We start from the raw sequence: 26,372 nt of genomic DNA, 5'->3' as shown, positions 1-26,372 counted from the left end.
TTGTGTAAAATAAGTACCGAAAGAAATCTAGTTAAACCAAAGTTGGTTTGGACTATTATGGAAGCCATTTAAAATGATTCTATGATATAAATTTTTTCATACTGAAGAAAAATTCAAATTAAGATACTATGAACTATAAAGTAACAAAAATCAAATACATGATTTTCAAATGAATCAGAAATTTTGGTGTCATGACTTAGGAAAGCAAAGTTCTGTTTCAAATATATTAGTTTTTCTCAGAATACATAAAAAAGTTCATTACAAACTGTCAAAAGCTAAGTCTTAAGACTTTTACTAGCAAGGCCTAATTATAAAGTTCTTTAAAAAATCCCTATGATTAGAGGTCTTATCTCCTTTAATAAAGTGAGGATTAATCTATGCAAAGTGACTTCATTTTGAAGTGACCTTACCAAACAAGCTACTGGGGTTATTAGAGAACTGACATGCTGTTGCCCTTTCCAGATGACAGTATTAAAGAGGAATTAATATCTGTTCACACAAGGAACTCCTTATTTTGTGGGGCTCTCCCAATCATCACTTACTGATAGAAAATTCAAAAATGATTCCTTATGAGAGGATAGGGAATTTGTACAACCAGGATGCTTTGGTGCAGAGCAGTCTTCCAGCCCCCTGTATTTCTTTAAAAACTCATCTTCGGGGCACCTGAGTGGCTCAGTGGGTTAAAGCCTCTGCCTTCAGCTTGGGTCATGATCCCAGGGTCCTGGGATAGAGCCCCATATCGGGCTCTCTGCTCAGTGGGGAGCCTGCTTCCTCCTCTCTCTCTGCCTCCTTGTGATTTCTGTCTGTCAAATAAATAAATAAATCTTAAAAAAAAAATGCTATAAAAACTCATCTTCATCTTAAAACCTTGTGCAAATCTACTTTATATTAGATCCGTATTTGGTTCTAACTGGTGTCATCTGAAAAGAAGTGACACTCCTAAAAGTTGCCTCCTAGGCCAAAGAAGCAGGCACCCAGCCCATCCCCCACTCTGAGAACAGCAGTCCCACCAGACAGACATCATATTAGAAAACATTAAACACTGAATCACACAATTTGTTCCAAGCAGGTGTGTGTATATATATATGTATATATGTATACATATATATATATATGCAAAGATCAGAGCATTGAAACTTACATGAATTCAAGTTTTTATTTTTACCACATAATCTAATTCTGGTCTTTTACTTTAATCAAATCTGAAAATTTTTGTTTTTCAACTTCATTAAATTTATAAAAAACATTGTCCCACATTACATTAAAGCATTCCTCATGCTTTATTTCCAGTGCTCCAGTGTTTATTTAACAAATAAAATCATTTTGTCTTTTAATTATCTCCTTCAAATACACATTATCTAAAACCCGTCTAGGTCACAAAATAGGTTGATCCTGCTGTCACCCATGTAGACTCCACCGAACTACTCCAAATTTGGTATAAATTGATGTTCTCTAGAGTATAAAATTAATATTTCAGAAACACTGTTCATCCTTTCCCAGTGAGCCAATCTGGGTCAAGTTCTTCATTAAAACTCTTCTTCTGCCTGTCTGCTGCGGGACTGCTTGAGCTGCTGCAGCCGCTCGATGGTCTCAGCAATCGTACGTTCTCCGTGGACCTTATTATCTCTTGTACGGATATTAACGGTGCTGCTGGCTTTCTCTTTTTCCCCGACAACTAAAACAAAAGACATAAAGCTTTATTAGGTGGAAGGATTCTTCTCAAACATTTGAACAGAAATGATCCGAGGACCTAAAAGCCACCATGTAGCTTTTGATTTTTTAAAATGTTCAAATGAGCTATCAAGCCATGAAAAGACACGTAGGAATTTTACTTAAATGCCTATCACTCACTGAAAGAAGCCAGTCTAGAAAGGCTACATACTGTATGATTCCAACTATATGACATTCTGGAAAAGGCAAAACCATGAAATTAGTAAAACAAAAAAACAAAACAAAACAAAGCAAAACAAAACCCCTCAGTGGTCATCTGTGGTTAGGAAGAGCGTGTTTTGTATGTGGAGCACAGAGGACCTGGGGGGAACAGCAAAACCACAATGGTGGAATCTCATTATATATTTGGCCAAACTCACAGAATGGAAAAAACCAACAGTGAGCCCCTATGTGAACTGTGGACTTTGTTAAGAAGTCTACCAGTTCGGTGCAGGATGTTGGTAGTGAGGTGGGCTGTGTCGGTTTTGGGCAAGAGATACACAGGTAACTTTGTCCTTTCTGCTCAATTTTGCTATGAACTTAAAGTGTTCTACAAAATAAAATCTATTTAAGAAAAAAATAAAATAGTCAGGTGACCATGTATAGTTAAACAACCAATTTAAGAATCTTTTCATTTAAAAAAATAGATCACTTTACAATGCTTCAAACCACTGTACTTACTGAGTCACTTAATCCAGCCAACTTAATAAAAACTTACCATATAAAAAGAACAGGAGATAAAGGAAAGAAGATTTTTATACAAACTTTTAAACAATATTCTTTTTTACACCAAAATTTCCCTTTGTTATAACAAATGAAAGAACTTCATAGTGTAAGAATCTGGATGAGAGGAAATTAAACTATCAACCACAATTCTCTTAAGTCTCAAGATTTCAGTGTCAATTCTTAAGGTTTGGCAGGTTTTCTTCAGTAAGTTTCCTTTCTTACCTAGGATGAAGTTATATTGTGCTAACTGTGCATTTCTGATCTTCTTATTTAATGTACAGCCTGGATCCAGATCAATGTCCGCCATGAATTTAGCATCATGGAATTGCTGCCGTACCTATTTAAACAGATACAGAATTCTTCAGATTTAAAACAAGAATTAGATTTTGACCTTGAATGATTTTATTTAATGTATGATTTGGACAGTCATGCAAATATTTAAAAAGGAGCGCTACTAGATACATTGAAGCATATATTATTAATTTGTGACTTAGAACTACATTTTCAAAAAATAAAAAGATATATTTTGCTCTTGAGAGGTAATTGTTTTAGAAAACCCATAAAAATCAGAACTCAGGCAATCAGCTAACTTTAATCAGCTCTCTTTACAAAAGAAAAAAAAATCCCTTTGCAAACATAAATTCACTTAATGGCTGCCAAGAAATAAATTGCTTATTAGTCTCCGTATTAATACATAGTGATAGATATCCAGTCTACCACAGAATGTAGTATCTCTAATCTCTCAAATAGGCAGCAAGGTGGGAAGAGGAATTCAGTCCTTGCTGTCATTTGTGTGCACTCCGCATTTTAAAAGAAATTGATGATAGCACAAACAGGGCTTGATCTGATGAACCAGAGATCATGACCTGAGCCAAAATCAAGAGTTGGATGTTTGACTGAGCCACCCAGGCGCCCCAAAAAGAAACCTTCCTAAGGTTCCTTCTTAAGGAGCCACAGGCAAAGATCAAATTGGAATTTCCCGAAATAAACTTCCAGGAATCTAAAGTTGGCTATTTACATTAGAGATTATTATTCCATGCCCTTTCTTTCTCCCCTAAAAAATACTAGTTCCACTTAACCGTCTTAAGTTTTTGTACATTAAATAGTAAACAATGTTTTTAGTATTTTTCCTTTCTACAAAAACTCAACACTATGTTAAATTTTACTATTTGTAAATCAAATTAAACTATATTAAAATTGCCATCTACCTGATAACCAATTACCACTAACAGGACACAAGATTTGAATAAACCAGTTTTACTTCATTACTAGGCTGTTAAGTCTACATGATCATTAACCAATAGAGATTTTTGTTAAGTACACAAATTTCAGAAGGACCTCAGAAGGGTCCTTACACACAGTTTATTAAGAGTGCCAGGACAGGACTATAGTTTCAACTGTATGCTATTTTAAAGACTAAAACACCAGTGTTTTAGTTTCTTAACATGGGCCCTTACATGCACGTGAGCTGCACTACTCGGGGAAGTGGAATGATAATCACAGGCTGTTTAGTACCTCTGGTTTCTAGTCATTAAGTAACAGCAGTAGTGCCCCCCCAACCCTGTCCACTCAACACAGCCAAAAAGCCATGCTTGCATAATTCGAAATGCCATCCCCACCACCGATGGAATGGGAGAAGTCAGTATTGGCAACAATTGAGAAATGAGTTATTTAATTATAGACCTTTCTCCTATCATGTGAACTTTCATAATGCAAATAAGAGAAAGTATAATCAATTAACCACGGGACATAACTGATTTTTATCGTTTACAACTAAAAACTATTGTTGCAGTAACAGAAATACAGTATGTCTGAATGGTTTGCTTTTCAGGTGGTCTAATGTTCATGAATTTTTTTTAAGGACAGTTAAGACCTGGGTGTATTTTTTCTGATGACGCAGAAAGATGATGGCTGTGAGGTTACGATATTGTTCTCTGACATTTAGATCTGTTTTAACCTTTATTACCTTTAGCTTGCAATTATAAAACAATGCTTATTTATAACACAACTTCTAATGATTTGAAATTCCTTGGTATGGAATTGTCGCTATAACAGAAAAGACTGTTCTCGTCTTTAAGATGTGAAGTATGAATGGATATTTATGAATCTATATGTAAGGTAGGTTTTTGGTGGGTAAGGCAAAACATGGGTCTGGCACCATTAATCTAAAAAAAATTTACAAATAATTGAAGAAATATACATTACAAATATGAAGAAAAATTACTCTCTGAGTCAAAGAGCAACTTAAATTGCATTATGCATCTGAAATTACATATCATACTGCATATATGAAATATATAGCATTCACTATTTCCTCATACTAAACACTAAATATAGAATAGTATATAAAACACTATCCAAATTATGTCTTCTGATCATGAACATGCAGGAAAAGTATAAAAGAGGTAATGTAATCTATTCAGAAATAGTAACATTTCTTTATACCACCTTGGCTTGATCTACCAAGGATATATATATCGTAATGAGATTTAAAAAGCCAAGTGACAGTAAATCAAAAGAAAAGCTGTATTTAAGGATTACCTTTTGGGCATATTCATCACATGTTGGTCCCACTGGAACTACCATTACCTGACGAGGAGACAGCCAGAAGGGCCTTCAGAAGAAATTAAAAATATTTAATGTGGATTGGGACCCGTTCCTAAACAAGGACGGCACATTTCTTAGCTTACTTCTCAGTATCTTTTCCTGAAATATCCAAGAGCCACATTCAAAACACTCTCCCCCTGCCCCTTATATCCAATAAAGACTAAAGGGAGGAGACTGAGGGGCGGAGAGAGAACCTTAAAGCAAGAAAATCCACAACTAAGGTTTGATTTACTAGGCAGATGGCAAAGCACATCGAGGGCAGGGACTAGGCCTCATATTTCGACCTGTTCTGTTTCTCAGGGAACAGAACCTCATGCACCAGAGGCCAGCGGGGCTAACAAAGAAGTTCATTTCGTGAGTCACTGTTCAACATTCTCTTAGTAACTACTCTTCCCGGGGCACTGGGACCAGACTGTGCCTTCAGTCATTCAAGATCCATGCCGCAGGATTCAGGAAATTGTAACTGATAATAATTGGTGATGGTATTTAATAAAAATGAGTGTTTTCACTTTTTTTTTTTTTTTTTTGAAAGGCGGACTGCCACCTGTAGCGCCCTGTTTATGTCCGGAAGTCTTGCAAGCCTGACCACCCTATGTTCTCTTCCGTTTTCACTTCTTTTTAAAAAACTAAGCATTTGTAATTCTACCTGTGGAGTATTTCAGATGTTAAATTCTCACTGTGCTGCAGACACGAGGTCTAGTACTTCTCTTCATCACTGCTCTAGTTTCAGTTGTCTTATTACAGCAGGGATAAGGCACTAAATTCTACCGGAACTGGCTGGCGCAACCAGCTGAGGATTGTCCTATTCTCTAGAAACCATGGAGAGAATTTTTTCTATATTCGATTTGGTTTTGTGAAACAGAACTAAAAAGCGATGATCTCATTTCACTGACAAGTATGACGAACTCTCCTTAAAGACTGAACTAACCAAATCAGAAATAAAATTGAAATGACTACAACAGGTAAGATAGAACAGATTTACATTTTACAAAAGTTTTGCATCAATACGATCAATACAGCAGACTCTACGTAATGGGTGTTTTATAACCTTGTGTGGCTTTCAACCGCCCTTACAAATTGTAGGCCCAGACAAAACTGCTTAAAAATAAAATCGAAGTCATGGGCTCATTTCCTGCCAGCAAAAGCATAATGTTGTAGAAACAAGACAAAAAGTGTTGATCAGTTTGGAGTCTGTACTTTCAATTAGAATAGTAATTGGCTTCGAAAGGATGTCAAAATAGTTGCTTATTATGATCAACAATACTCAAAGAGGTGAGCCCAAAGCCACTCTTGTATACTCAGACAAAAACATCAAAACCATACTAATCCCAAAACAACAAATGTGCTTCTTAGTGTATAGTAGCTCCTAATTAGAAAGTATTATATAACATTCAAACAAATCAAGTTCTGAAATAAATAAAATCATTAATAATTATTCTTAAAGCAAAAATTATGGTTTCGATTATGATTCTTTAGTGAACACTTGTCATTAATTAGAAGGGACGAATCAGATCATTCTCCTTTTTTACTGTATAACTAAACTGTACAGCAGACATTTCTTCTAGTCAATTTACATTGTCTGGACAAAAACAATGAAAAAATTACCATTTGCCGCCAAAGTTTTCAGTGAGGATTGCAATCATTCTTTCCACTGACCCCAAGATGGCTCTATGGACAATCACTGGCCTTTTCTTATCATCACCATCATGGCTACATAGGAAAAAAAATTTGTTTTACTTTACATATCCCTTTATATGCCCCTAAAGACAATATACTCAGAGCAGACACCAGAAACTCACCTTACAAAAGTGAGATTAAATCTGATGGGCAACTGAAAATCCAACTGGATTGTTGCACACTGGTGGTATCGACCAATCGCATCTTTAATCTGTATATCAATCTAAACAGTAAAGATTGGGTTATTTTAATTTGCTGTCTATATTAAAGCTGAACTTAGTAGTTATAACAGGACTGGCCTGCTTTCTTTCTCGCTTTCTCTCTTTCTTAACTTAAAGTAGGTCCTCTTCGCCCCAAAATAAAAATCACATTACTCAAATATACTTTCATACTGACCTTTGGACCATAAAAAGCTCCATCTCCAGGATTTAACTCCCACTTCTCACCAAATTCATTCAGACTGTTTTCAAGTTGCTAAGGATAAAGAAAAATGATTTTTATTTTGTTCATCTGCAACTTCGCTTCCTCCAGCCTGATCTAAGACTAAAACTATAGTAATTACTTTCATGAGTCCCTGTGCACTGTGTTAGAATTTCGTCCACTGAACCACACGCACATACAAATTTCCTTTTCTGAGAAGTAACTGACACACATCACTGTATAGATTCAAGAAGTATACCACAATGGTTTGCTTTACATATACTGTACAATGATTACCATGTTAGATTCAGTAAACATCCATCTTCTCATACAGACACAATAAAAAGAAAAGGGAAGAAAAAAGAACACATCTCCCCGTGACGAGAACTCCCAGGATTTACTCTCTGACCATCCTTCCTGCGTACCATGCAGCAGTGTTCGTGACAGGCATCACGATGCGTATCATGTCCCTGGTACCTGCTGTTCTCATGACAGGAAGTTTTTATCTTTGGACCACCTTCCTCCAATCCCCTCCTTCTGTAAATTACAGCTCGATGACTGAAAATATATCAACTATTTATAATCTAAAATCATACATTAAAAAACTAGCTTGCCCAAGCCTAGGAACCATTTCAATTTTCTCTTGCTTTTAGCCACTTAAAAAGAGGCTTGGGTTTCTTGAAACAAGTTCATTTATGTCAAATAGTATTCAAGTATACTGAAAAACAAAACTTACTTTCTCAGCTTGATTCCATACTTCAACATCTCCAAGGAATTTTTCTGGACGGGTAGACAGGTTCAGTTTAAAAGAAAATCCAAATACACTATATACCGTACGTAGAAAATCCAAACAACCCTTTATTTCATCCTCAATCTTTAAATTAAAAAAAAAAGAAAAAAAAAAGACAAGTGGTAACTTTCCTTGACTTTATTTATTCACAATTCTTTCAATTATTTTATCCCACAGAATTTCATACTACCTGCTCCATGGCACAGAATATGTGAGCATCATCTTGCTGGAATCTTCGTACCCGTGTAAGTCCCGTAAGCGCTCCTGACAACTCATTCCTATGAAGTACCCCAAAATCAGCTATCCGCAGGGGCAACTCTCGCCAGGATCTCGGCCGATGATCAAACATAAGGCTGAAGGAAAAAGAAAATTAAAGCCCACTGATATTTAATTTCACAAGCATTAAACATACAAGCAACATTTCTCAAATCCTGGAGTTCATAACGGAATATAAGTACTTGCATGAGTAAACCAGCAAATACATTATAATACAACCATCCACAATTAACAGAAGATAAAAACCGATTCCCGTGGGTCTGGAGTCAAATCCTTGTGCTCAATAGTTCCATTAATTTGAGGACTGCCCTTAATGCTCGTATTAAATAAAAAAAAACCTTGGCTCCATACTAATCATTTAATACACTGGAAACTGAAGACTGCTTTCTTGTCACTCTCAAAACTGCTTCAGTTCTGTCTGTCTGAAGGTGTTTCAGCAACTTTAGAGAATCTGGGGAAACTAAGAACAAACCTCGTTGGCTCCCTGACTTACAATCCAGTTCCCTTATGGACAGTCCTCTCGGCCCTCAGCTCCGAGGCCCTGCTGCTGGGAGCTGCAGACACCGAGCGACCAGAGCCACAGCTTCTTCCTAGTCTTCCCTTGAAGTCACTCTTCAGCTAACTTTCAAGGACAGAAAGTAAAATAACTGCAAAGCAAGGCAGATCTCCCAAGGAGGTCGATTCATTAGCAAGGTTTTAAAAGAACATGTTTAAGAAAAAGAAAACAAACAAACATCTAGAGAATTCGCTGCGCCCACATTCAGTCTCCCTGTTTTATATACTCTCTGTTCGCTGCTATCACCCCACTGCCATTCTTGGATATCTACATATCTGAGGATCTAACTGTGCATGAAAAATGTTTATAATATCATAATAACATTGCATTTAAATATTCTCCTAATTGCATAATTTGCTTTAAACAAAAATACTTTCAAAGGAGGGAGAGTAATCCAGGACCAACTGCAGTAAAGGAAAATCTTGGCGCAATACCAGTGTCCGGGACAGTTCATGGGTTTCAGGGCAAACAGCTCCTTCTCCACCTCAAAGGAGAACATGTTGTCACTGTAGTGCTGCCAGTGGCCCGACGTCATCCACAGCCGGCTGTTGTAGATGTTTGGGGTGACCACCTCCTGGAATCCTCGTTTCCTATACTCGCTCTGTTCGAAAACACACACGATACACATGCAGGGAACAGAGAACATCAGACTTCCGGTGGGAGTAAGATTTAAAAAGCAGTTTTATACTATCTAGGGAAATTCAAGAAGCACACATTACAATCCAGAAATTCCACTTGCAGGTATATACCAAAGAGGAAACCCCTGCACCCATACATAAGGAGGCCTATCATAACTATGCTATTACTGTATAATAAGTAATATGAGAAATCACATCAGTGTCTACCAGTAAGGAACGGGCCTAGCGTGGGTCGTTAAAGAATAAAATAGCAAGTGAAAATAAGCAGGATTTTAAAAATATTATGATTTTTTGCATTATGAAGACTGATACACGATGAGAGTTCATGTATGTAAATCTGAACTCCACAAACACATAAATAATTTAAGGTACATACGTATGGGTAGATATAAAATAACATGAATATATGCTAACTCTAAATAGTAGTTTCTTCTAGTAAAGGAGGGAAATGAATAAAAGGGGTCCTAAAAGAGAGTTTTTCCTTTACACTGTATGTATTATTTTACTTAAATAAAAAATCTGAAGCAAGAAAGGCCATTGCCCATGTGTGGTAAAGCAGGAGGTGAGTATGCAGATGGCCGTGGTATTATTCCCTACAAATCTGAATAAGCCAGAAAGACTTTGTATTTTGTAAAGAATAAAAAAGCAATGTAATGACTAACTTGTTTTTTTGAGGAAAATATAAATTGTCAAAGAGCACACAGAGTTCCCACTTAAAGTTCACCAGCTTCTCTGTTGAGTACATACACATGTAAAAGGATAAAGTCATGTATTAGGAGGAAAGAATTTTGTTTTTTGTTTTGTTTTTTAAGTAGGCTCCCGATGTGGGGCTCGAATTCATGACCCTGAGGATTAAGACCTGAGCTGAGATCAAGAGTCTAGACGCTTAACGGATAGCCACCCAGGTGCCCCAGGAAGAAGGATTTTTAAAACATTTTATGGAAATTCACACTTGCATTTTCATTCTTTTAAATGTTTCTTCTCAAATACAAGATTATCTTTTCCTTTCAGAAGACCTTATTTAATATCATCAACTTATATCCTGAATTTACAGAAGAAAATAATGAATATGGTTTATTTACCCTGATGAATTCAATAAGAGTATTATAAATGTATGCTCCCTTCGGCAGGAAAAAGCAGCTTCCAGGGCTGAGTTCATGAAAGAAATATAGTTCTTGGTCCTGAGTAAAAGAGAAGCAAAAGAACGTTTCTATATGCACATAACATCAACATAAACTTCAGTGTTCCTGAGTTCAGAATATGACCATGGTATCTTGTATTCTAATGTATCCCGTTCCCGAATCAAAAGAAAACATTAACGCTTCTGGTGCCATTCAATAGCATAGAATCGCAGTTGATTTGCAACTTAGCATGAAGTACATTCTCTGCCTGTTACATGCCTGAATCCAGTCAAGTTTACCCAAGAATGACCTGGAGCAGGGGTCTTAGTTCTTTTCAATTATCCACAGCGGGAGCTCTCATAGTTTTAATACCTCAAACCTCTGGGATGTGAATCTTGTTTCTTTTTTCAAAGTAAGAGCAGCAGGAAGGAGACCAGGAAAATGACAGTGATAATCAAAGAGAAGATGCTGATGAAGTTGCCTGATTTTGGGTCTCGGTGAAAGCAGCATAACCTCCAGCCTTCTTGCCGACCACTCCCCCAACAAATACCCAGAATTCTTAGGGAGGGGCCCCACCAATTGTTGGTACTTCCTTACCACTGGAATTTATTTTAGGCCACCAAGAAAGCAGGGTAGGAGATGGCACAGAGCGAACACAATTTTAGAAATGCCATGTTTTTATCAAACCTAACTTCTAGTTTAGAAAACATTAAGGGGTAGAGGGATAAAGAAAATGACACCATAGTATCCCCTGGTGACTTGCTCTGTCACCTTGGGCAACAAGTAGATTAATTTCAGGGGAAATCCGTTTCCATGTCTTTAAAATAAGTCAGTGAGACCAGGAATGTCCAAGGTTATCTCTCTCTCAGCTCTATGAAACACTGCTATGCTTCTCTTACTGTGAGCTAGGTCATCAGCATTTGTTCTCAATACAAGTAGTAGTTAAAACGAGTCTTTGGGTGGTACTGAGTACATCATAGAAAGATAATGTGGACAGTAAACAGTAAGATAACAATAAGATAATCAGTAAGTAATCTATGGATTATATAGAATATAGCAGAATAGCTACTAGAAAGCCACAGCATCTTTTTAAGAGGAAATTCCTAGTACTTAATACAACTGAGTTACAGATAAAAATAAAGAAAATTCAGTCTAGAAACACTATTATTCTCTTTTAACATACCCTCCCAATTTTCCTATGATCTCGGTTTTTAGCTTCCTCTTGGAACTTCTCCCATTCTTTCAACATTTTAGGATCTGGGAATGAAATGCCGTAAATTCTCTGTAGAGTCTCCATATCTGCTTTGCCTTCCCAATATGTGGAGGAATTCTGAAAACAAAGATTAACCATGAAACAATATTTAAATTTGTTAATATCTCACTTACTTTGAACTAGATGTTATTTCTTATACTGGTCTCTGAGTCAAATTTATAGCAGTCGTCATGATAAGAAAATTACCTCCCTCTCAACTATCCACTCAAAGCACAACCCCATGAACATGAGATGCAAGCCACAAGATGATTAAGCAAAAATGTAAAGTAACCAACAACAAAAAATATTAAAATGACCCAGTTTAGTTTTATAATTCAAAGTGCAACTGAATAATCACTCATAAAATATTTATGAACTGGCAAAAACAGGCAGGACTAGTTTGGTTAAAAAGCACAAGTAAAGTAATTATTACTTCAGACAAAGGGCAAAAGCAGATACTAATAGTGAGTTTCAAAGCTCTTAGAACCATGACCGTGTGAGTTCTGGGAATTCCCTAAAGCTCCATCCCCATGTGCTCCAGTGATGGATGGTGAGTCAGTCACCATTTCAGACTTTCAGTTAAAAAAGACTAATGACATTGAGCAATTACTAGGATGAGGAAAAAAAATCCATCCCTAAGTTTGCAACGGAAAAACAGGCAGAAAGAGAAACCAAGAGAACCTATACTAGATAAATACATTCATACAGTCTCTAAAGTTGTATTACTTACTTTGTGTATTTTCAAAGTCTTAATTTTGCCAGTATGTCTGACATGAGGACCCCGACAGAGGTCTATTAAAGGGCCACACCTAGAGATAAAAAGAAAGGAAATTTTAAAAAGAAAGACTTAAAAAGACATATATACCTTTTAGTTACATTTAATGACATTTGACATTCTCACCTATAGACTGTGGTAGTTGGAGTAGTCACTTTTTCATTCAGTATCCGGCACTTGAACTTATTGTACTAAAAATAGGAAAATTGTTTGTTTAAAAACCCTCCTTTAATTTTTATCTCTAAATACTACAGCTGAAATATAACTCAAAATACATCTTATCGAAGCACTGTAGGAAAACAAGTATGTCAATACTTCATGTTTTAAAAACACATGTTTTTCTAAAGAAAATGCTTCAACTTAATACACTAAACCCCAGTGTGACAACTTCAAGTAACATTACAGAGGAATACAGAAGTGGAGACTGTATGTTCCAGCTCAATTTACCTTAAACATTTCCAGTAAAGTTTCTTTCTTTACTTCTAGTCTTTCAAAAGCTTGCTTTTCTTTAATGATTTTTTTACATAAAGCCTCCAAAGAAGAGAAATCATTGCTGGACACACCCCTGAAGGAAGAGGAAGTATAATTAATCTCTTTCCACTCTATTCTACTCACCTAGTAGCTTAGTGAAAGATTTCTTTAAAAAAATGTGAAGAGTTTTAAAATAAGAAAAATAGACCCTTGTGTCATATATTAGAATTTTAAACCAGGTATTATTATTATTTTTGTATTTTATATTTTCTGTGGCTTCTACCTTGGTCATGATGGAGACTGTTCTCACTAATGAACCCTCCCTCCACCACCGCTATGATCGGCCTCATTTTATTTCCCAACATCCCTTAGGTCTCTACCTCCACTGATCTACAACAGAGCTCTTGTAAGTTACTAGTACTTCATAAGTTACTACAACACTTCAAGTTTTGGTAGTGGAAACACTTGGTGACTATTAAGCAGTAAGCTTATTATCATTCCTTCCTTACTGAGAGCTCTTTAAAAATAACGTATGGACTCTGAGTAACTCCGAACTCTTTTTTTATTCAGTTACATAACTTACCCTTCTTCAAGGTACATGTCGTAATAGAATCCATTTTCTATTGGTGGGCCATAACATAAACATCCACCATAGACTCTTTCCATGGCTTCACCCATTATGTGAGCACTTGAATGCCAATATACCTGAAAACACAAAGAGAAATGGGATGGTCTGAGTTTGAGCATATATGCTGTAAATTAATATGGCTGCCTTAAAAAAGAGATATATAAAATTTACTACAAATAAACCTAAGACATGAAAAAAATCTAAATTTATAAATGTATAAACTTTGGTGTGACTCTACGCAGAGCCAAATAATTTAAGAGGGTTTGAATTACTAAGTTGCATCTGTACCTTAGAGATCATCTGGTTTTGTTGTTTCTAAACTAATTAAGTTAAATTCAAATTAGCATCATTAATTAAAAGGGATAGACCCTGGTCCCTGAAAACAATTGCCACTCACAAAGTGACTGTCTTATTGATGGTAATGACTCAGGGTCTTTTGAGACAACAAGCCCATATCCTACCTCCCACATGCTATGCTGTGGCTCTTATTGAGATGTGGGACATTTTAAGAATAACACTCTTTTTCCTTATTGGCCGCAAACAACTAAGGTGCTATAACTTGTCCCCACAACTCATTTATAAAACACACGGACACACAATATGGATACTGAAATCTGACAGCAGCGTTGCTGACCCTTGAACAATGTAGGGGTTAGGGATGCTGACCTTCCATGCAGTCAAAAACCTTAGTATAACTCATGACTCTTCAGAAACCTAACTACTAACAGCCTACTCCTGACCCGAAGCCTTAGTGATAACATAGTCAATTGACACAAATTTTGCAGGGTATATACACGTTATATACTGCATTGCTACAATAAAGTAAGCTGGAGAAAAAAAAGTTATTAAGCAAATCATATGGAAAATACATCTATTTTATCAAACAATACTTACATTTATTTATAGAAAAATAATCTGTGTATTAGTAGACCTACACAGTTCAAACTCATATTGTTTAGGGGTCATTTGTACTTGGTTTTTAAGGTGGTCAGATGAGTCAGAATATATCCAAAGTTATATTTTTAAGATTTGGAAGGTACCGAAATGACTTTTTAAATTTTCATAAAAAACTTACGGAATGCAGAATACATCTGAAAACCACCAAAACACATATTTAAGTAACTGTCATAATAAAACAAAATATTTTATTTTCCTTTATATGGTATACCATCCCGGAGAAATAAGAAGAAAACCTTGCCATCAAGTGCAGGCTGATTTTTATAGAGCTTTCAAGCAGATTTGCATTTTAAGATAAGGAAAATATGGAAATTAATTATTCAATAGGGACAGTAGTTTAAAGATGTGTTCAATTTTATTTATAAGATCTATACATACTGCTTAAGTGTTGACTGACAGGGTAAAGGAATTTTTATTTGCTATTTTTAATAGCAATTTTTAATAAAAATCCCAGAACATTTTTCTCACTGAAGTATCCAGTAATGAAAATAAATTTATTCAAGTTCACTTCTTAAATACACAAGGCATGCTCTTTTATGCTGCTTTCCTAAATGAAAGATATAATAATGATTTCAAATATGATAATAAGATACCAGTAAACTCTAAACCCACTGACAGTGGGAGCAGGAAGAGACGGGAAACGTGAACCTTTATCTTGCAATTCAGTGACTGCTAAATAAAAACTTACCGCTTGAGCTTCCTCATCCTCAAATTTGAGAAGCTCCAAGGTACAATCTTCCTCGAGAGGACGGTCTAGGTCCCAGACAACCTGATTCACTTTAGCGATCACAGTGTTGTCAGCCAGGCCTTGACTGAAAAAATATACACACAAGCATATATATATTTACAAAAGAATGTAAGAAAGAATCTTCTGTAGTGAAACACTTAATGTGAGAATAAAAACGGGAAAATAAGCACTATATATATTCTACATTAACACTACATATGTTATTTATATGTATTACAGCTTTCTGAAATAAAATGGAAAAAACAACAAACTCCCAAAATGTACCCAAGTATAACTAGAGGATCCCCCAAATCTAGAATACTATTACTTTACATTTAATGCCTCTTATTTAAGCAGACACAACTGTGATAAACAAACAATTTTCAGCAGTTTGATTAATCTTTTCATCTCTCCCAATAAAGTTTTCCACAAAACCAAGCTATTTAGACTCCAAAAAAGAAAAAGAGGGGCTACTGAGTAACTCTTCTCCTCTCCCTCCTGCTTGAAATCTGTAATAGCTCTTTTCCGTGAGATAGAATAAATTCTGTAAATGCCTAAGATGGTATGATTTCTAGCAAGCATATAGGTAAAATATAGGACTATTCAATAAAACTTGTTTATAATCTGGACTTAAAAAGTCATCTACACACAGACAGCACAGATATAAACTATCACCAAGCGATTAAGACCACACAATCAGACCACACCAAGTGTAAGAACCACAGGAATTCTGAGGACTGGAATGCAGCAAAAGTCAGATTAGTGTGGACAAGCTTTGAGAATTAAGTAATGAGGGGCTGAAGGATCGCGGCCTGCACAGGAAGAAAAGGAGAGGAGATAGCACTCTAGACGAGGGAGATGTGAGTTAAGAAAGGTTCAGGAAGCTGCATGGCTAGAGAATTGAGTAAGATTAATCAGATGATAGGTCTGAATGGGCAGCTAGAGAAGTGACAGTCTGTCATAGCCTAGACACAAGCAGACAACACTCCACACTGTGAAGGAGAAGTCTGCCGTCTTTGTACTGTTAGTCTTAAATAAACCTACCACCTGAAAGCTTCAGCTGACAAGCCTTGTAGGGCTGGATGGTTCCCTCCTTATTCTGCATAAGTACAACTAAGCACATCCAACCTCCCCCCTTGAGAAAGCAAACTATTAATTCCTATCCCATTTTCAAATTCACTGAATTTCCCACAGATTACATCCAATGTTTTCTTTCTTTCTGAGCTCATATAAAGCCAGTAAAATGAAAACCATATACACACTTCATAACACATACACAGATCTGGCAGAGAGAAATGTATTTTATCATATCAGTGTAAAAGTTTTCAGATGATTAAAGAATTGACCAAAAGGTGACTAATAGTCTCTGTATTCTTTGGGAGAAAATGGCTTTTATCTCAGGGCCCAAAATGGTACATTGAGATGTTAACAGCAGTTACTTTAAAATGTAGATATGCACAGAACATATTAGATCATCTTTTTCAATTTTCCAAAGAAAGGATAAAGTATTTAAACATTCAGATTTAAAACAAACAAAACTTCAAAGAAAAACCTTTTGAAGCAAATGGAACACGCCTTTTTTTTTTTTTCTTTCCTTTTGTATTCACAACTGATTATCCAAACCTTTCAACAGTCTGTTACTTATGCTACAATTCTGTACACAACAGCCAAGAATTTATTCTGGACTTTTGTAAAAATGTCATAATGCACCCTCACTTGCAGATCAGTTTGCCTTATGTAAAATTTTGCAGCTCTCAAAAAAAATATCTTCTAATCGGTTACTTGATGAAATTACAATGTAATCTGGAGGACAACACTGTAGAATGTAGAGAAAAAGTTCCTGGACTAATAGGAGCCTGAATTAAACCGCTACAATCTCAATGTTCAACAACGGAGGAAGAGCTATGTAATTCAGGCTATCAGTTACATCTAAAACGAAAGGCTGAACTTATATTCAGAGGTCTATCCAGTTATTTATGATCTCACATGGAAATCTACTTAATATTACAATTTTCTTCATACTTCCTCTGGAGTAAGATAGAAGTACTTTAGATAGAAGCAATGGTCAAATTAACAGAAACACTCCATTTTCTTTGTAAAAAGTACTAATTAGTGTCCACGGCACAATAAAGATTCATGGCTCATAGGCCAACTGCTTCTACGCTCACCAGCTGCATCATCATCATGGGCTTCCCACTAACCGGCTAGGCTGGTTCCCAAACCTCTTTCTGTACTTGTTCTTTTAGGCCTTAGGTTCAACAGTACGAAACTGATGATAATAAACCATTTTTAACAATTACATGGTGATGGCAGGTGGTTGAAATCAACATATAATGAATTAGTAAAAATAGAAATAATTACATATATAGGGTGAAGGATATAGTGAATATATATTATATGTTTTAAATTAGAATGTTCAAGAAAGAAGTTGGCGAACTTTTTCTGTAAAGAGCTAAATATCTCAGACTGGGCCACACATGGTGTCTCTCACGTCTTAGTTTTCTTGTTTTTTTTTTTTTTTCAGACCATTTAAGAACCATGCTTGCTCCGGGGCTGGACAAAAGTAGGCTATGACCACAGTTTGCGCATACCTGGTATGAGACAGGTGCATCAATTCATGCTTTCCCATCTGTATCATTTCCTATAAACAGTGATTCATCCCAATCATATCAGAGTTAGAAAGCTTGAACTGTACTACAAAGTTTGCATCTAATTCTGTTATTTCTTCCCAACCCAATACAAGTTTTAAGATCAGACATGTTTCTTTGGATTTATAAAAATAGTACATTATTTTCATGTGTCATATATCAGCTTCTTAACTTCCCCATGTGAGATGTTCTACCTTCATTTTTAACTTCAAAACAGACATTTAAGTCAGAATAGGTGAAACACTGTCTACTTAGTTTTGTGATATTTACAAAGTAGAAGAATTAATAATATAAAATCCTTTGTCACATAAGAACCAAAGTGGACTCTCTCAAAAATTAACTTTGAATCTTTTTTTTTTTTAAAGTAACTTAAAAAAAAAAAGATTTTATTTATTTATTTGACAGAGAGAGAAAGACAGAGAGAGCGCACAGGTCCACACAAGCAGGGGAAGTGGTATGCAGAGGGATAAGGACAAGCAGGCTCCCTGCCAAGCAGGGATCCCAGGACCCTGTGATCATGACCTGAGCCAAAGGCAGACGCTTAATAGACTGAGCCACTCAGGTGCCCCTTAACTTTGAATCCTGAGTACAGAGCTCCACAGCATTCTGATTTTTTAAAAATCCCAAATAATATAAATTAAACATTAAAAACACAAACAGTAACATAAAAATATCATGAAGATAAAACTTAACAAGATAATAAAAAAAAGAGTTTAGTTATAAACAACAGAAGTTGAAGACAGGTGTAACTTTTACCTAATTCCACAAGCAATTTGATATGGTGTAGTTTTCCAGGATTCTGCATTGACCTGTTTACCATCAGGCAGAGTGACTTTAATCGGCTTGCTATCTTTTTCTGCCTTCTCAGCCAGAATAGAATCGTGTTCTGCTTTTAGTTTATTATACATCTCAAGACGTGTGTTAATATATTCAGGCCAAGGATTCAACTGCAAGACAAGAAAAGAGGAAATAAATGATTAGTAAGTATTTGCTTTCCTCTTTAGAAAAAAGAAAGAATAAAAACAGACAATACAAAAATTATGATTACTAACGCAACATGGTAAATGGATTGCCCAAATCATGAAGCACAGCTAAATCTTATCCTAAAATTAAGGTAAGAAAAGGAATTAAAAGCTGTTTTCTTCTAATTTTTACTATAAGAAATTTTTAAAAAACAAAAAATATAAATAACAACAGACACGTAGCTGTCAGTATCTTAAATGGACAATTATTACCATTTGCTATTTGCATAAGGTGATTTTTTTTCCTTTTAAGGCGTCCTCTGAAGGGTTTTTCTATCTAAATGACACATATAGTTATAAATAATACTAGAAATAAAATGGCTTTTCCATTTTGTTTCAATCTTGTTCAAGGAACTGTCTGTGTAGCTGGTCAGACTATAAGTTCACTTACAATTCTTAACTAACCAACTATAAATTTATTTGACTTAAGGGCTCCCATTCAAGGAAAATTCTCTCCGAATTCAAAGAGAAGAATAACACCTGCACCTTGCACCTGGAAGGGAGGTAAGACAAGTACATAAGTGATGGGAGCACAGAGGAGGAGGAGGAAAGGTCTTGGACCGCTCACTATGAACTTTTTTCCAGACAGATCATTTCAGACACATATGGCCACATTTTGTACTCAACATATTCTCTTCAGAAGGGTCCTTTAATTGCACCTTTTCTTTCCTCTTTGCAGGCTAATTCTCAAGCTGTGATGGAATTAACACGTACCACTGTACTGAAAACATGAAAAACAGATGAGGAAACATACGTATTTTTCTATTTACTTGCAAATTTTAAAATTCACAACCAACAACTTCCCCCACAATTACAGCGGACTATAATGAACAAAACCTAAGAGAAATGGCTGGGTGGGGCTCCAAGCAACACTTAGTTCTTGATCACCTACCAACTGACCCTTCAGCTTGAGCGACATGGTATTAGTAAGAGCAGCTCTGTAAAGCCGGTTTACTGTCCTACAGGACACTTCTAGAACGCCTGCTCCTTTGTGCTTCCACATCCTGGTGATTTTCTAAGGAGTCTCTAATAAAATGCAATGACTAAAGCAAAAACTGAAACATGGTTCACAGAAGTTCAACTTTAAAAATAAAGTGGGAAGACGAGCTTAACTGGCTCAAAGCAGAACACCCAGAAACCAGGTTGATTCTAGGCTGACTTTTGAAATGCCACCTACAGTCAGTGAGAGCTGGAGGAACTATAAGCATTTTCTTTACAATGGCAAGGCCCCCAAGGAGATCTATCTGGCTCAAAACCAAACCCTAGTGGCAAGTCCTTGTGGAAACAGTGTGCATGGGTCAAGGAATTGGGCCCTCTTTGATATCTGCTGCATTCAGTGTAAACTTAAACATCGAGTCTCTACCTCTTAGTATCTTATTGAATGAAATGATCAGACAGCTGGCATCCAAGCTGGCAACTGAGTAATTACCAATCCCCTTCTTTCCAGCTTTTTTTCTCTGATTTTTATATCTAATCCCACAGATTATCTTTCAATCCTACTTCAATATACTTTTCCTTTTTCGATAAATAGCTGCGAATCTTTTCCCTTGCTCAGACTTTCCTTTCCTAATTCTCCTCCCAGAGTTTCCCACCTACTGCCATGTAAACCATCTACAATCTTACACAGATTAAGTGTGAGACCTGTCACTTGTCAATCTTTGACAACGGGGCTCTGCAACACTCACCTCTGCTCGGCCTCCGTCTCCAGATCCTTCTTTGTTCTTCTTCTTGCCTCCATCCTTTCGCTTCTCCTCCCCGGCACCTACCTACATAAGCAAAGAAGAAATAAGATTTTATATTCTACTCTAATCTGACACCCTGTCATGCTGCACCCAGAAAAGTTCTGAGGATATTATTTGAGCACGTATTTAAAAAAGGGAGGGGTGAGTAATGTGATTTCAAAAGACAAAAAATTTCACCACTGACAAAGACAAATTAACAACTTTCAATAAGCACGTCTTAAAAAAGTAGAAAGGAGTTATTTGATAATAGTCAAGTTTTCACATTTCCTTTATTTTGCTTGTCCTGTGAGTCTCACTTCAGGTTTGCCTGGACATATACTCAGTATATGGCCACAAAAAGGCATGCAATTTATTCAGTTATAGTATTTGCAGGAAAAAAAAAATTGAATCTAATATATAACCAACCACTCTACAAGTACTACTCAGAGACTGTGCTCATAGATTTTTGTTAAACCCTAAGAAAGAAGCCTAATCCCTACAATGTGCAAACTTAATCTCTCCAGGGAAACTAAGGCACACACATGTGAGAACCTCCCAGAGGAGGAAAGAGTACAGCTGCAGCATTATGATTAGATGTTAAGTAAGTTAGGACAACTAACTTTAATGAATGAAGATTTTAACAGACTGGATTTTGAGAATGGAGGAAATAAACTGGTGGAAATGTTGAGAGAGAGAATGAGAAGAGAGAGAATGATAAAACCAGGCTAACGAAAACAGAGTGTTTTAGGAAATCATGTCAGTTAAGACAGACAAGGGCTTAGACAGAAGCAAACACTTCTATCTTATGGGGTTTTGGGGTTTCCGTAAGGAATAAGTAGAAGCACATGAAGTCATAGAAAGTTTTAAAGCAGTAAATCCTGTGTAAAAAGGCAACCAGCTGGTCTATCCTGGTGGTTGTCAACCAGAAGAACATTCTGCCCCTAGCGAATACCTGGCATTGTCAGTTGACACTGGTTGTCCCAACTGGGGGGTGCAATTGGCATACAGTGGGTAGAGGACAAGGATGTTATTAAACATCCCACAATGCACAGGTCAGCCTCCCCAAACACAGAATTACCCAGTCCACAAGGTCAAGAGACCCTGACATGCATTATAGGATGCTGTGAAAAGTATCTTCACAGAAATGAACACCTTACTTCAGTGGTCAGGCAGAAACACCCTAAAGCAAACTGTACTACAAAGTTTTACAATGTACAAAGTTTCCCCACAAACAATCTGCATCTAGTTCTCAGCAACCCTGTGAGATTGACATCATTATCGTTCCTATTTTACACATACAATTAAATCCGAAAAAGCTAGATGATTTTTCTAGATTCACACATTAAGTCACAAGAACGATACGCATCCAGGTGCTGAGAGCAGTCCACTCTAAGGAGGAAAATGATCATCAGTAGTGAAGGAGTTTTGAGGGTAGAACTGGGGATAAGAGGGGGGGGGTCTTTATTACAGTTTTCTGTATATTTGTGGTCTTTGATTTTATTTCCCAACAGTTTTACTGAGATACTTTCCTACATCATACAATTCACCCATATAAAGTATAGAATTCAATATTCATTCAACTATCACCACGTTCAGTTTTAAAACATTTTCATCACCCCAAAAGGAAACACTGTCCCCATTAGCAGCCACTCCATTTTCTCTTCTCCCCAGCCCCTGGCAACCACTAATCCACTGTTTCTATGCATTTGCCTATTCCCGGCACTTCATATAAATGGAAGCATATAATATGTGGTCTTTTTGACTGATTTCTTTCACTCAGCAGGATTTCAAGATCACTCATGTTACACACATCAGTACGTCATTCTTTTTTATTGCCAAATAATATTCCACTGTTTATTTACCCATTTAACAGTTGGACATTTTGAAATGTATTACTTGTATAATTTAAAAAATAAACTAAATTAAAAAATATGACTTCTAATTTCAAGCTGAGCTAAAACTTTTCCCACTCTGGGATTCTGGATTTCACAAACTTTTCAGGTTCATTTATAGTCAATAGATAAAAAATGAATAAAACTTACACCTATCCCAATCAATAAGTACTAACCAATAAAGTTATAAGACTCTCTATATGCCTTTGCTCCACTGTAGAAATGATGCAACTAGTTAAGTATCTCTAGGAAGAGGGATGAAATTGAACCACAGGTGTGCAGGTTTAAAATGGAAAAATAATGAGATACTTCTACTTTTCTGATTGTATGTTTTTGGTTTTAGTTGTATGGATATTTGTCAAATGAACAGGAGTAATGGAAAAGAAGGAGAAAATTAACAGAAAGGTTTTTTGTGGTCCAAATACCTCTTTTTTAAAAAATGAGAATACGGGCCCAAGGAGAATAAAGTATTTTGCTTATTTGTATACAGTTAGTAAGTAGCAGAGCCAGGACTTTAAAACAGGTTACTCTAGAACCCTGAGCTCCAGTCCATCTTTACTACAACAATAAGGAAGATGTTTGGCAACTGTTCTCTATTTCCAACAAAAACAGAAAAAAAATCTGAGTTTATGCATCATGCATTTATGTACAAGCAATCTAAAATTTCAATCCAAAAGTTTGAACTGTGAAGAGAAGCTACACAATTACCTTCCTCAGGGATATTCAGGAGTTGAAGGAAAAGTACCTATACAGACTGTGGTGTAAATTCAGACCCAGAGACTGGGACAGGTCTTCGGGTATGTCCTAAAGACCAATAGTTTGATTCAGTATCTGTCCCTGACTCATTACTAGGCAGGGGACAGGAGGTAAGACAGCACCAGAGATATAAGTATTGGTTACTGAATATTGGGTTTGAGCAAGGTACTTGTTCTTTGCCGGTTTCCTCATCTGTGTAACGAGGATAACAGAACCCAATTCATAGTTATTATAAGGATTGAAAAAGCTGAGTTAATGCATGTAATGCATAATATAATACCAGACCCCCAGTGAGCACTCAATGCTAGGTATTGCAGAGAAATCATGTTATCTGCTAGCTCTACATCAACTCCAATTAAGAATGGCATAACATAATATTTGTGGACATGGAAAGTTGTTGACTATAGACTATTAAGCAAAAAAAGTAAACAAGTTACAAAACAATAAAGATACCATTTTTAAGTGAAAAATATAAATGGAGAAAACTCTATGGATAGGCACCATTTATCACCTTAAATTTCATTTATGCAGTTTAGAAATATGCACATATGCATTTTCCCCATTCTATTCCTGAGTTACAGGACATCTTTATTTTACTGAAGAGAAAACTGTTGCTTCTATGCGATTTATCCTTTCAGAGTTAGGGCTGAGGCTGTTTTAGCTTGAGACATCACCACTTCTCACTTGGACTACTGCAACAGCCTCCTGCTTGTGGCCTCACCTCTTTTCAACACACCTTCCATCCCAATGCCTGAATGATCGTTAATTAAAACTACAATCCACACTTAATCATTTTCCTATTTAAAAACTTTCACCTGTAGAATACAATTTCAAGTGTCTATCGCCTGAAATCCTCCTAAGAGCTGTGGCTCCCTCTACAGACTGATCCCTTGCAAGCAGCTTAAGGACACTTCCTGGGTGTCCGTTTTTACTGCCCTTGCTACCTTTACCTGGGAAGCGTTGCCATGCCTGCTTTACCTGGTGCACTTAAGACTCGTTCTTCCTAAGTGAACCCAAACGAGCTGTGCCCAAGCAGAGTTAGGTGCTCTCTCTTTCTGAAATCCCACACGGTTGATCACATTGCACAATGATTTTTTTTTTTTCCTGCCTCACACACCAGGCTGTGAAGTCTTTGCTATCAGGCATCACTAGGTCCTTTTCACCTACTTACCTTCATCTCCCAGCAGTGCCTGGCAGAATGAACCTAACATCTGCTTGATCACTTAAAAAACAAAACAAAACAACTCATCCTAGTGGTGTGAAAGTGACCTGGGAGTTGTTCCTATGAAGCAGATGAGACCAAAGTCAAAGTGCAAGGCTGAAATCATCAGCAGGTGTGAATGTGGTAAGGCATGTCTACAGCACCAGGCAGGGGAAATGTGTAACCTCTCTAAGACACCCGGTCTCTACCGCTTACTATAAACCACCCAAACTGGGTAAATTGGGTCCGATCTCGGGGACTCAGTTTTCCCTTTCTTAAAGTGAAGGGAACCCCTACGGGGCTTTAGGATTAAACAAGGTTCTGCAGTGTTCTTCCCGCCTAAGGTAAGTAAAAAAGCATTACTCTGGGAGTCCCGTGTCCTAGATTCTAATTCTGTCGCGGCTTGTAATTGGATGTCTGGCTCTAAGCTAGTCCCTCACTCAGGATCTCAGTTTCTTCAACTGCAAAAAGAGGATGGACCTAGAGATGACCTGCAAGGCCCCGCCCTACTTTATAAACGGACACTCTCTCCCCGAAAGAGGCTCTGACTCCTCCAGGAGCTCCACTGTCCCCCTCGGGTCCCTCCGACCCACACGGCCCGACCCACACGGCCCGGGCCGCTTCCTCCTTCCCGCCTGGTTGGGCGCGGTGGACACCAAGCAGAGCCCCCAGCCTGCCTCCGGGTCCCCCTCAGTTCGCTCACCGGCTTCTCCTCGCCTCCCATCTTCCCTGAAGGGCTCCTATCCTTCTCTTCCGACATCAACAAGCCACGAAGGGAAGACGGAACACAAAAGTGACGCTCTAGCAGAGAGGAGAGCCGAAGCCAGTCACAGGCTGGCTGGGGACCCGGGAACACTGCGCTTGCGCCACGTGGCGCGGAAAGGACCAGCTGATGCAATCGGAAAGCGTCCAAGCCCCGCCTCCCAATCCGTTGGTTGAAGAGTCAGCCAATCGACAACGGGGAAAGGCGGGTCCTTCCGTCTCTAAGCCAATGGAAAATCTTGTTGGTTGATAGCCCTGTAGGAAAACAGAGAGCGGCGGTGTGGGAAAGGGATCCGAGGGTACAGGTTTTAACCCTTCCCTGAGCCCAGTAGTCCTTAATTCACTTGCGCCTTCTTCCACGCATACTCTGCCCATTAGTCAAGGACCTTTCCGGCCACCATAGCGAGTGGGAGGGACTGGGTTCAAGCCTCGGTCCCTATTGCTTGGAAGAGTCCGGGGACAGAGCGCAGAGTTTCCTACGGCTTCTGCCCGGACTGACCTGAAGTGCCTGCCGAGTTGTGCGGCCTTCGCGGGGACCTCTGTAGCGGCGAATGGAGCTCTCCTAATAGCAGTTCAGGTTTCCCGAGACCCGCGCCTTGATGATCCAGGGATGAGCGCCTTTCCTCCGATATCCCTTAACACGTGCTTCGGCTAATCTGTAACGCGTCAGAGAGCATTTCCAAAGGCCCACGAAAATACAATGAGACTTTGACTTAAGGAAATAAACGCTCTGACCCCAGGGTTCTCACGCAGAAGCCTCAGTGTTTGGAATCGAATGGGCCCATTTTTTATTTTACTAGCCAATTCAAAAACAATTACTAACTTGAAATCGGAAGTGCAATGAGCTCATTCACAGTTTATATACTTCATCGCTGAGTTGTACGGATTTTACTTTTAAACAGCAGCCCTCGACAACCCGCCACCTTCAGAGTCACCCCTCCACAAACAACAACAGCTTTCTAACCCGGCATTCCGTTTTTCACATGGCACCAGGATCGTCTTTGCAAATACAAATGTGATCACAGCAGCATTCTGCTCA

The 26,372-nt window shown here is 37.5% G+C and overlaps 1 protein-coding gene across 2 annotated transcripts; it reads right to left on the bottom strand.

Annotated features, from left to right (window-relative positions):
- Nucleotides 1-1,137: 1,137 nt before the first annotated feature.
- TARS1 (threonyl-tRNA synthetase 1) lies at nucleotides 1,138-25,456 on the bottom strand. Of its 2 annotated transcripts, none has more exons than XM_004738062.3 (19): nucleotides 25,275-25,456; nucleotides 20,687-20,767; nucleotides 18,736-18,926; nucleotides 15,293-15,416; nucleotides 13,603-13,724; nucleotides 12,996-13,113; nucleotides 12,675-12,739; nucleotides 12,504-12,582; nucleotides 11,705-11,851; nucleotides 10,483-10,581; nucleotides 9,197-9,363; nucleotides 8,121-8,283; nucleotides 7,877-8,014; nucleotides 7,117-7,194; nucleotides 6,843-6,943; nucleotides 6,649-6,753; nucleotides 4,978-5,050; nucleotides 2,659-2,773; nucleotides 1,138-1,675 (listed from the first exon to the last, which is right to left on the bottom strand). In XM_004738062.3, exons 1-19 carry the CDS (start codon nucleotides 25,329-25,331, stop codon nucleotides 1,527-1,529), a joined length of 2,172 nt encoding a protein of 723 aa, XP_004738119.1. In that variant the 5' UTR covers nucleotides 25,332-25,456; the 3' UTR covers nucleotides 1,138-1,526. The 2 variants fall into 2 exon arrangements, with proteins under 2 accessions (XP_004738119.1, XP_044935389.1); XM_045079454.1 differs by lacking the exon at nucleotides 25,275-25,456 and adding an exon at nucleotides 19,629-19,722 and having other exon boundaries at nucleotides 20,687-20,763.
- Nucleotides 25,457-26,372: the final 916 nt, after the last annotated feature.

Source organism: Mustela putorius, unplaced genomic scaffold (assembly GCF_011764305.1).
Source record: "Mustela putorius furo isolate JIRA1106 unplaced genomic scaffold, ASM1176430v1.1 tig00000407_pilon_pilon_pilon, whole genome shotgun sequence".
Classification (NCBI taxonomy): domain Eukaryota; kingdom Metazoa; phylum Chordata; class Mammalia; order Carnivora; family Mustelidae; genus Mustela; species Mustela putorius.
Note: the sequence above shows the minus strand (reverse complement) of the source record. Positions and strands in the feature narration are given on the sequence as shown.

Excerpts from the sequence above, each read along its gene's own strand:
- TARS1 (XM_004738062.3), bottom strand. The coding sequence starts at position 25,331 with ATGTCGGAAGAGAAGGATAGGAGCCCTTCAGGGAAGATGGGAGGCGAG. Across the intron at positions 12,740-12,995 it reads CTTTACTGGAAATGTTTAAG|TACAATAAGTTCAAGTGCCG; the intron begins GTAAATTGAGCT and ends TCCTATTTTTAG. Across the intron at positions 5,051-6,648 it reads GAAAACTTTGGCGGCAAATG|GCCCTTCTGGCTGTCTCCTC; the intron begins GTAATTTTTTCA and ends TTTCTTCTGAAG.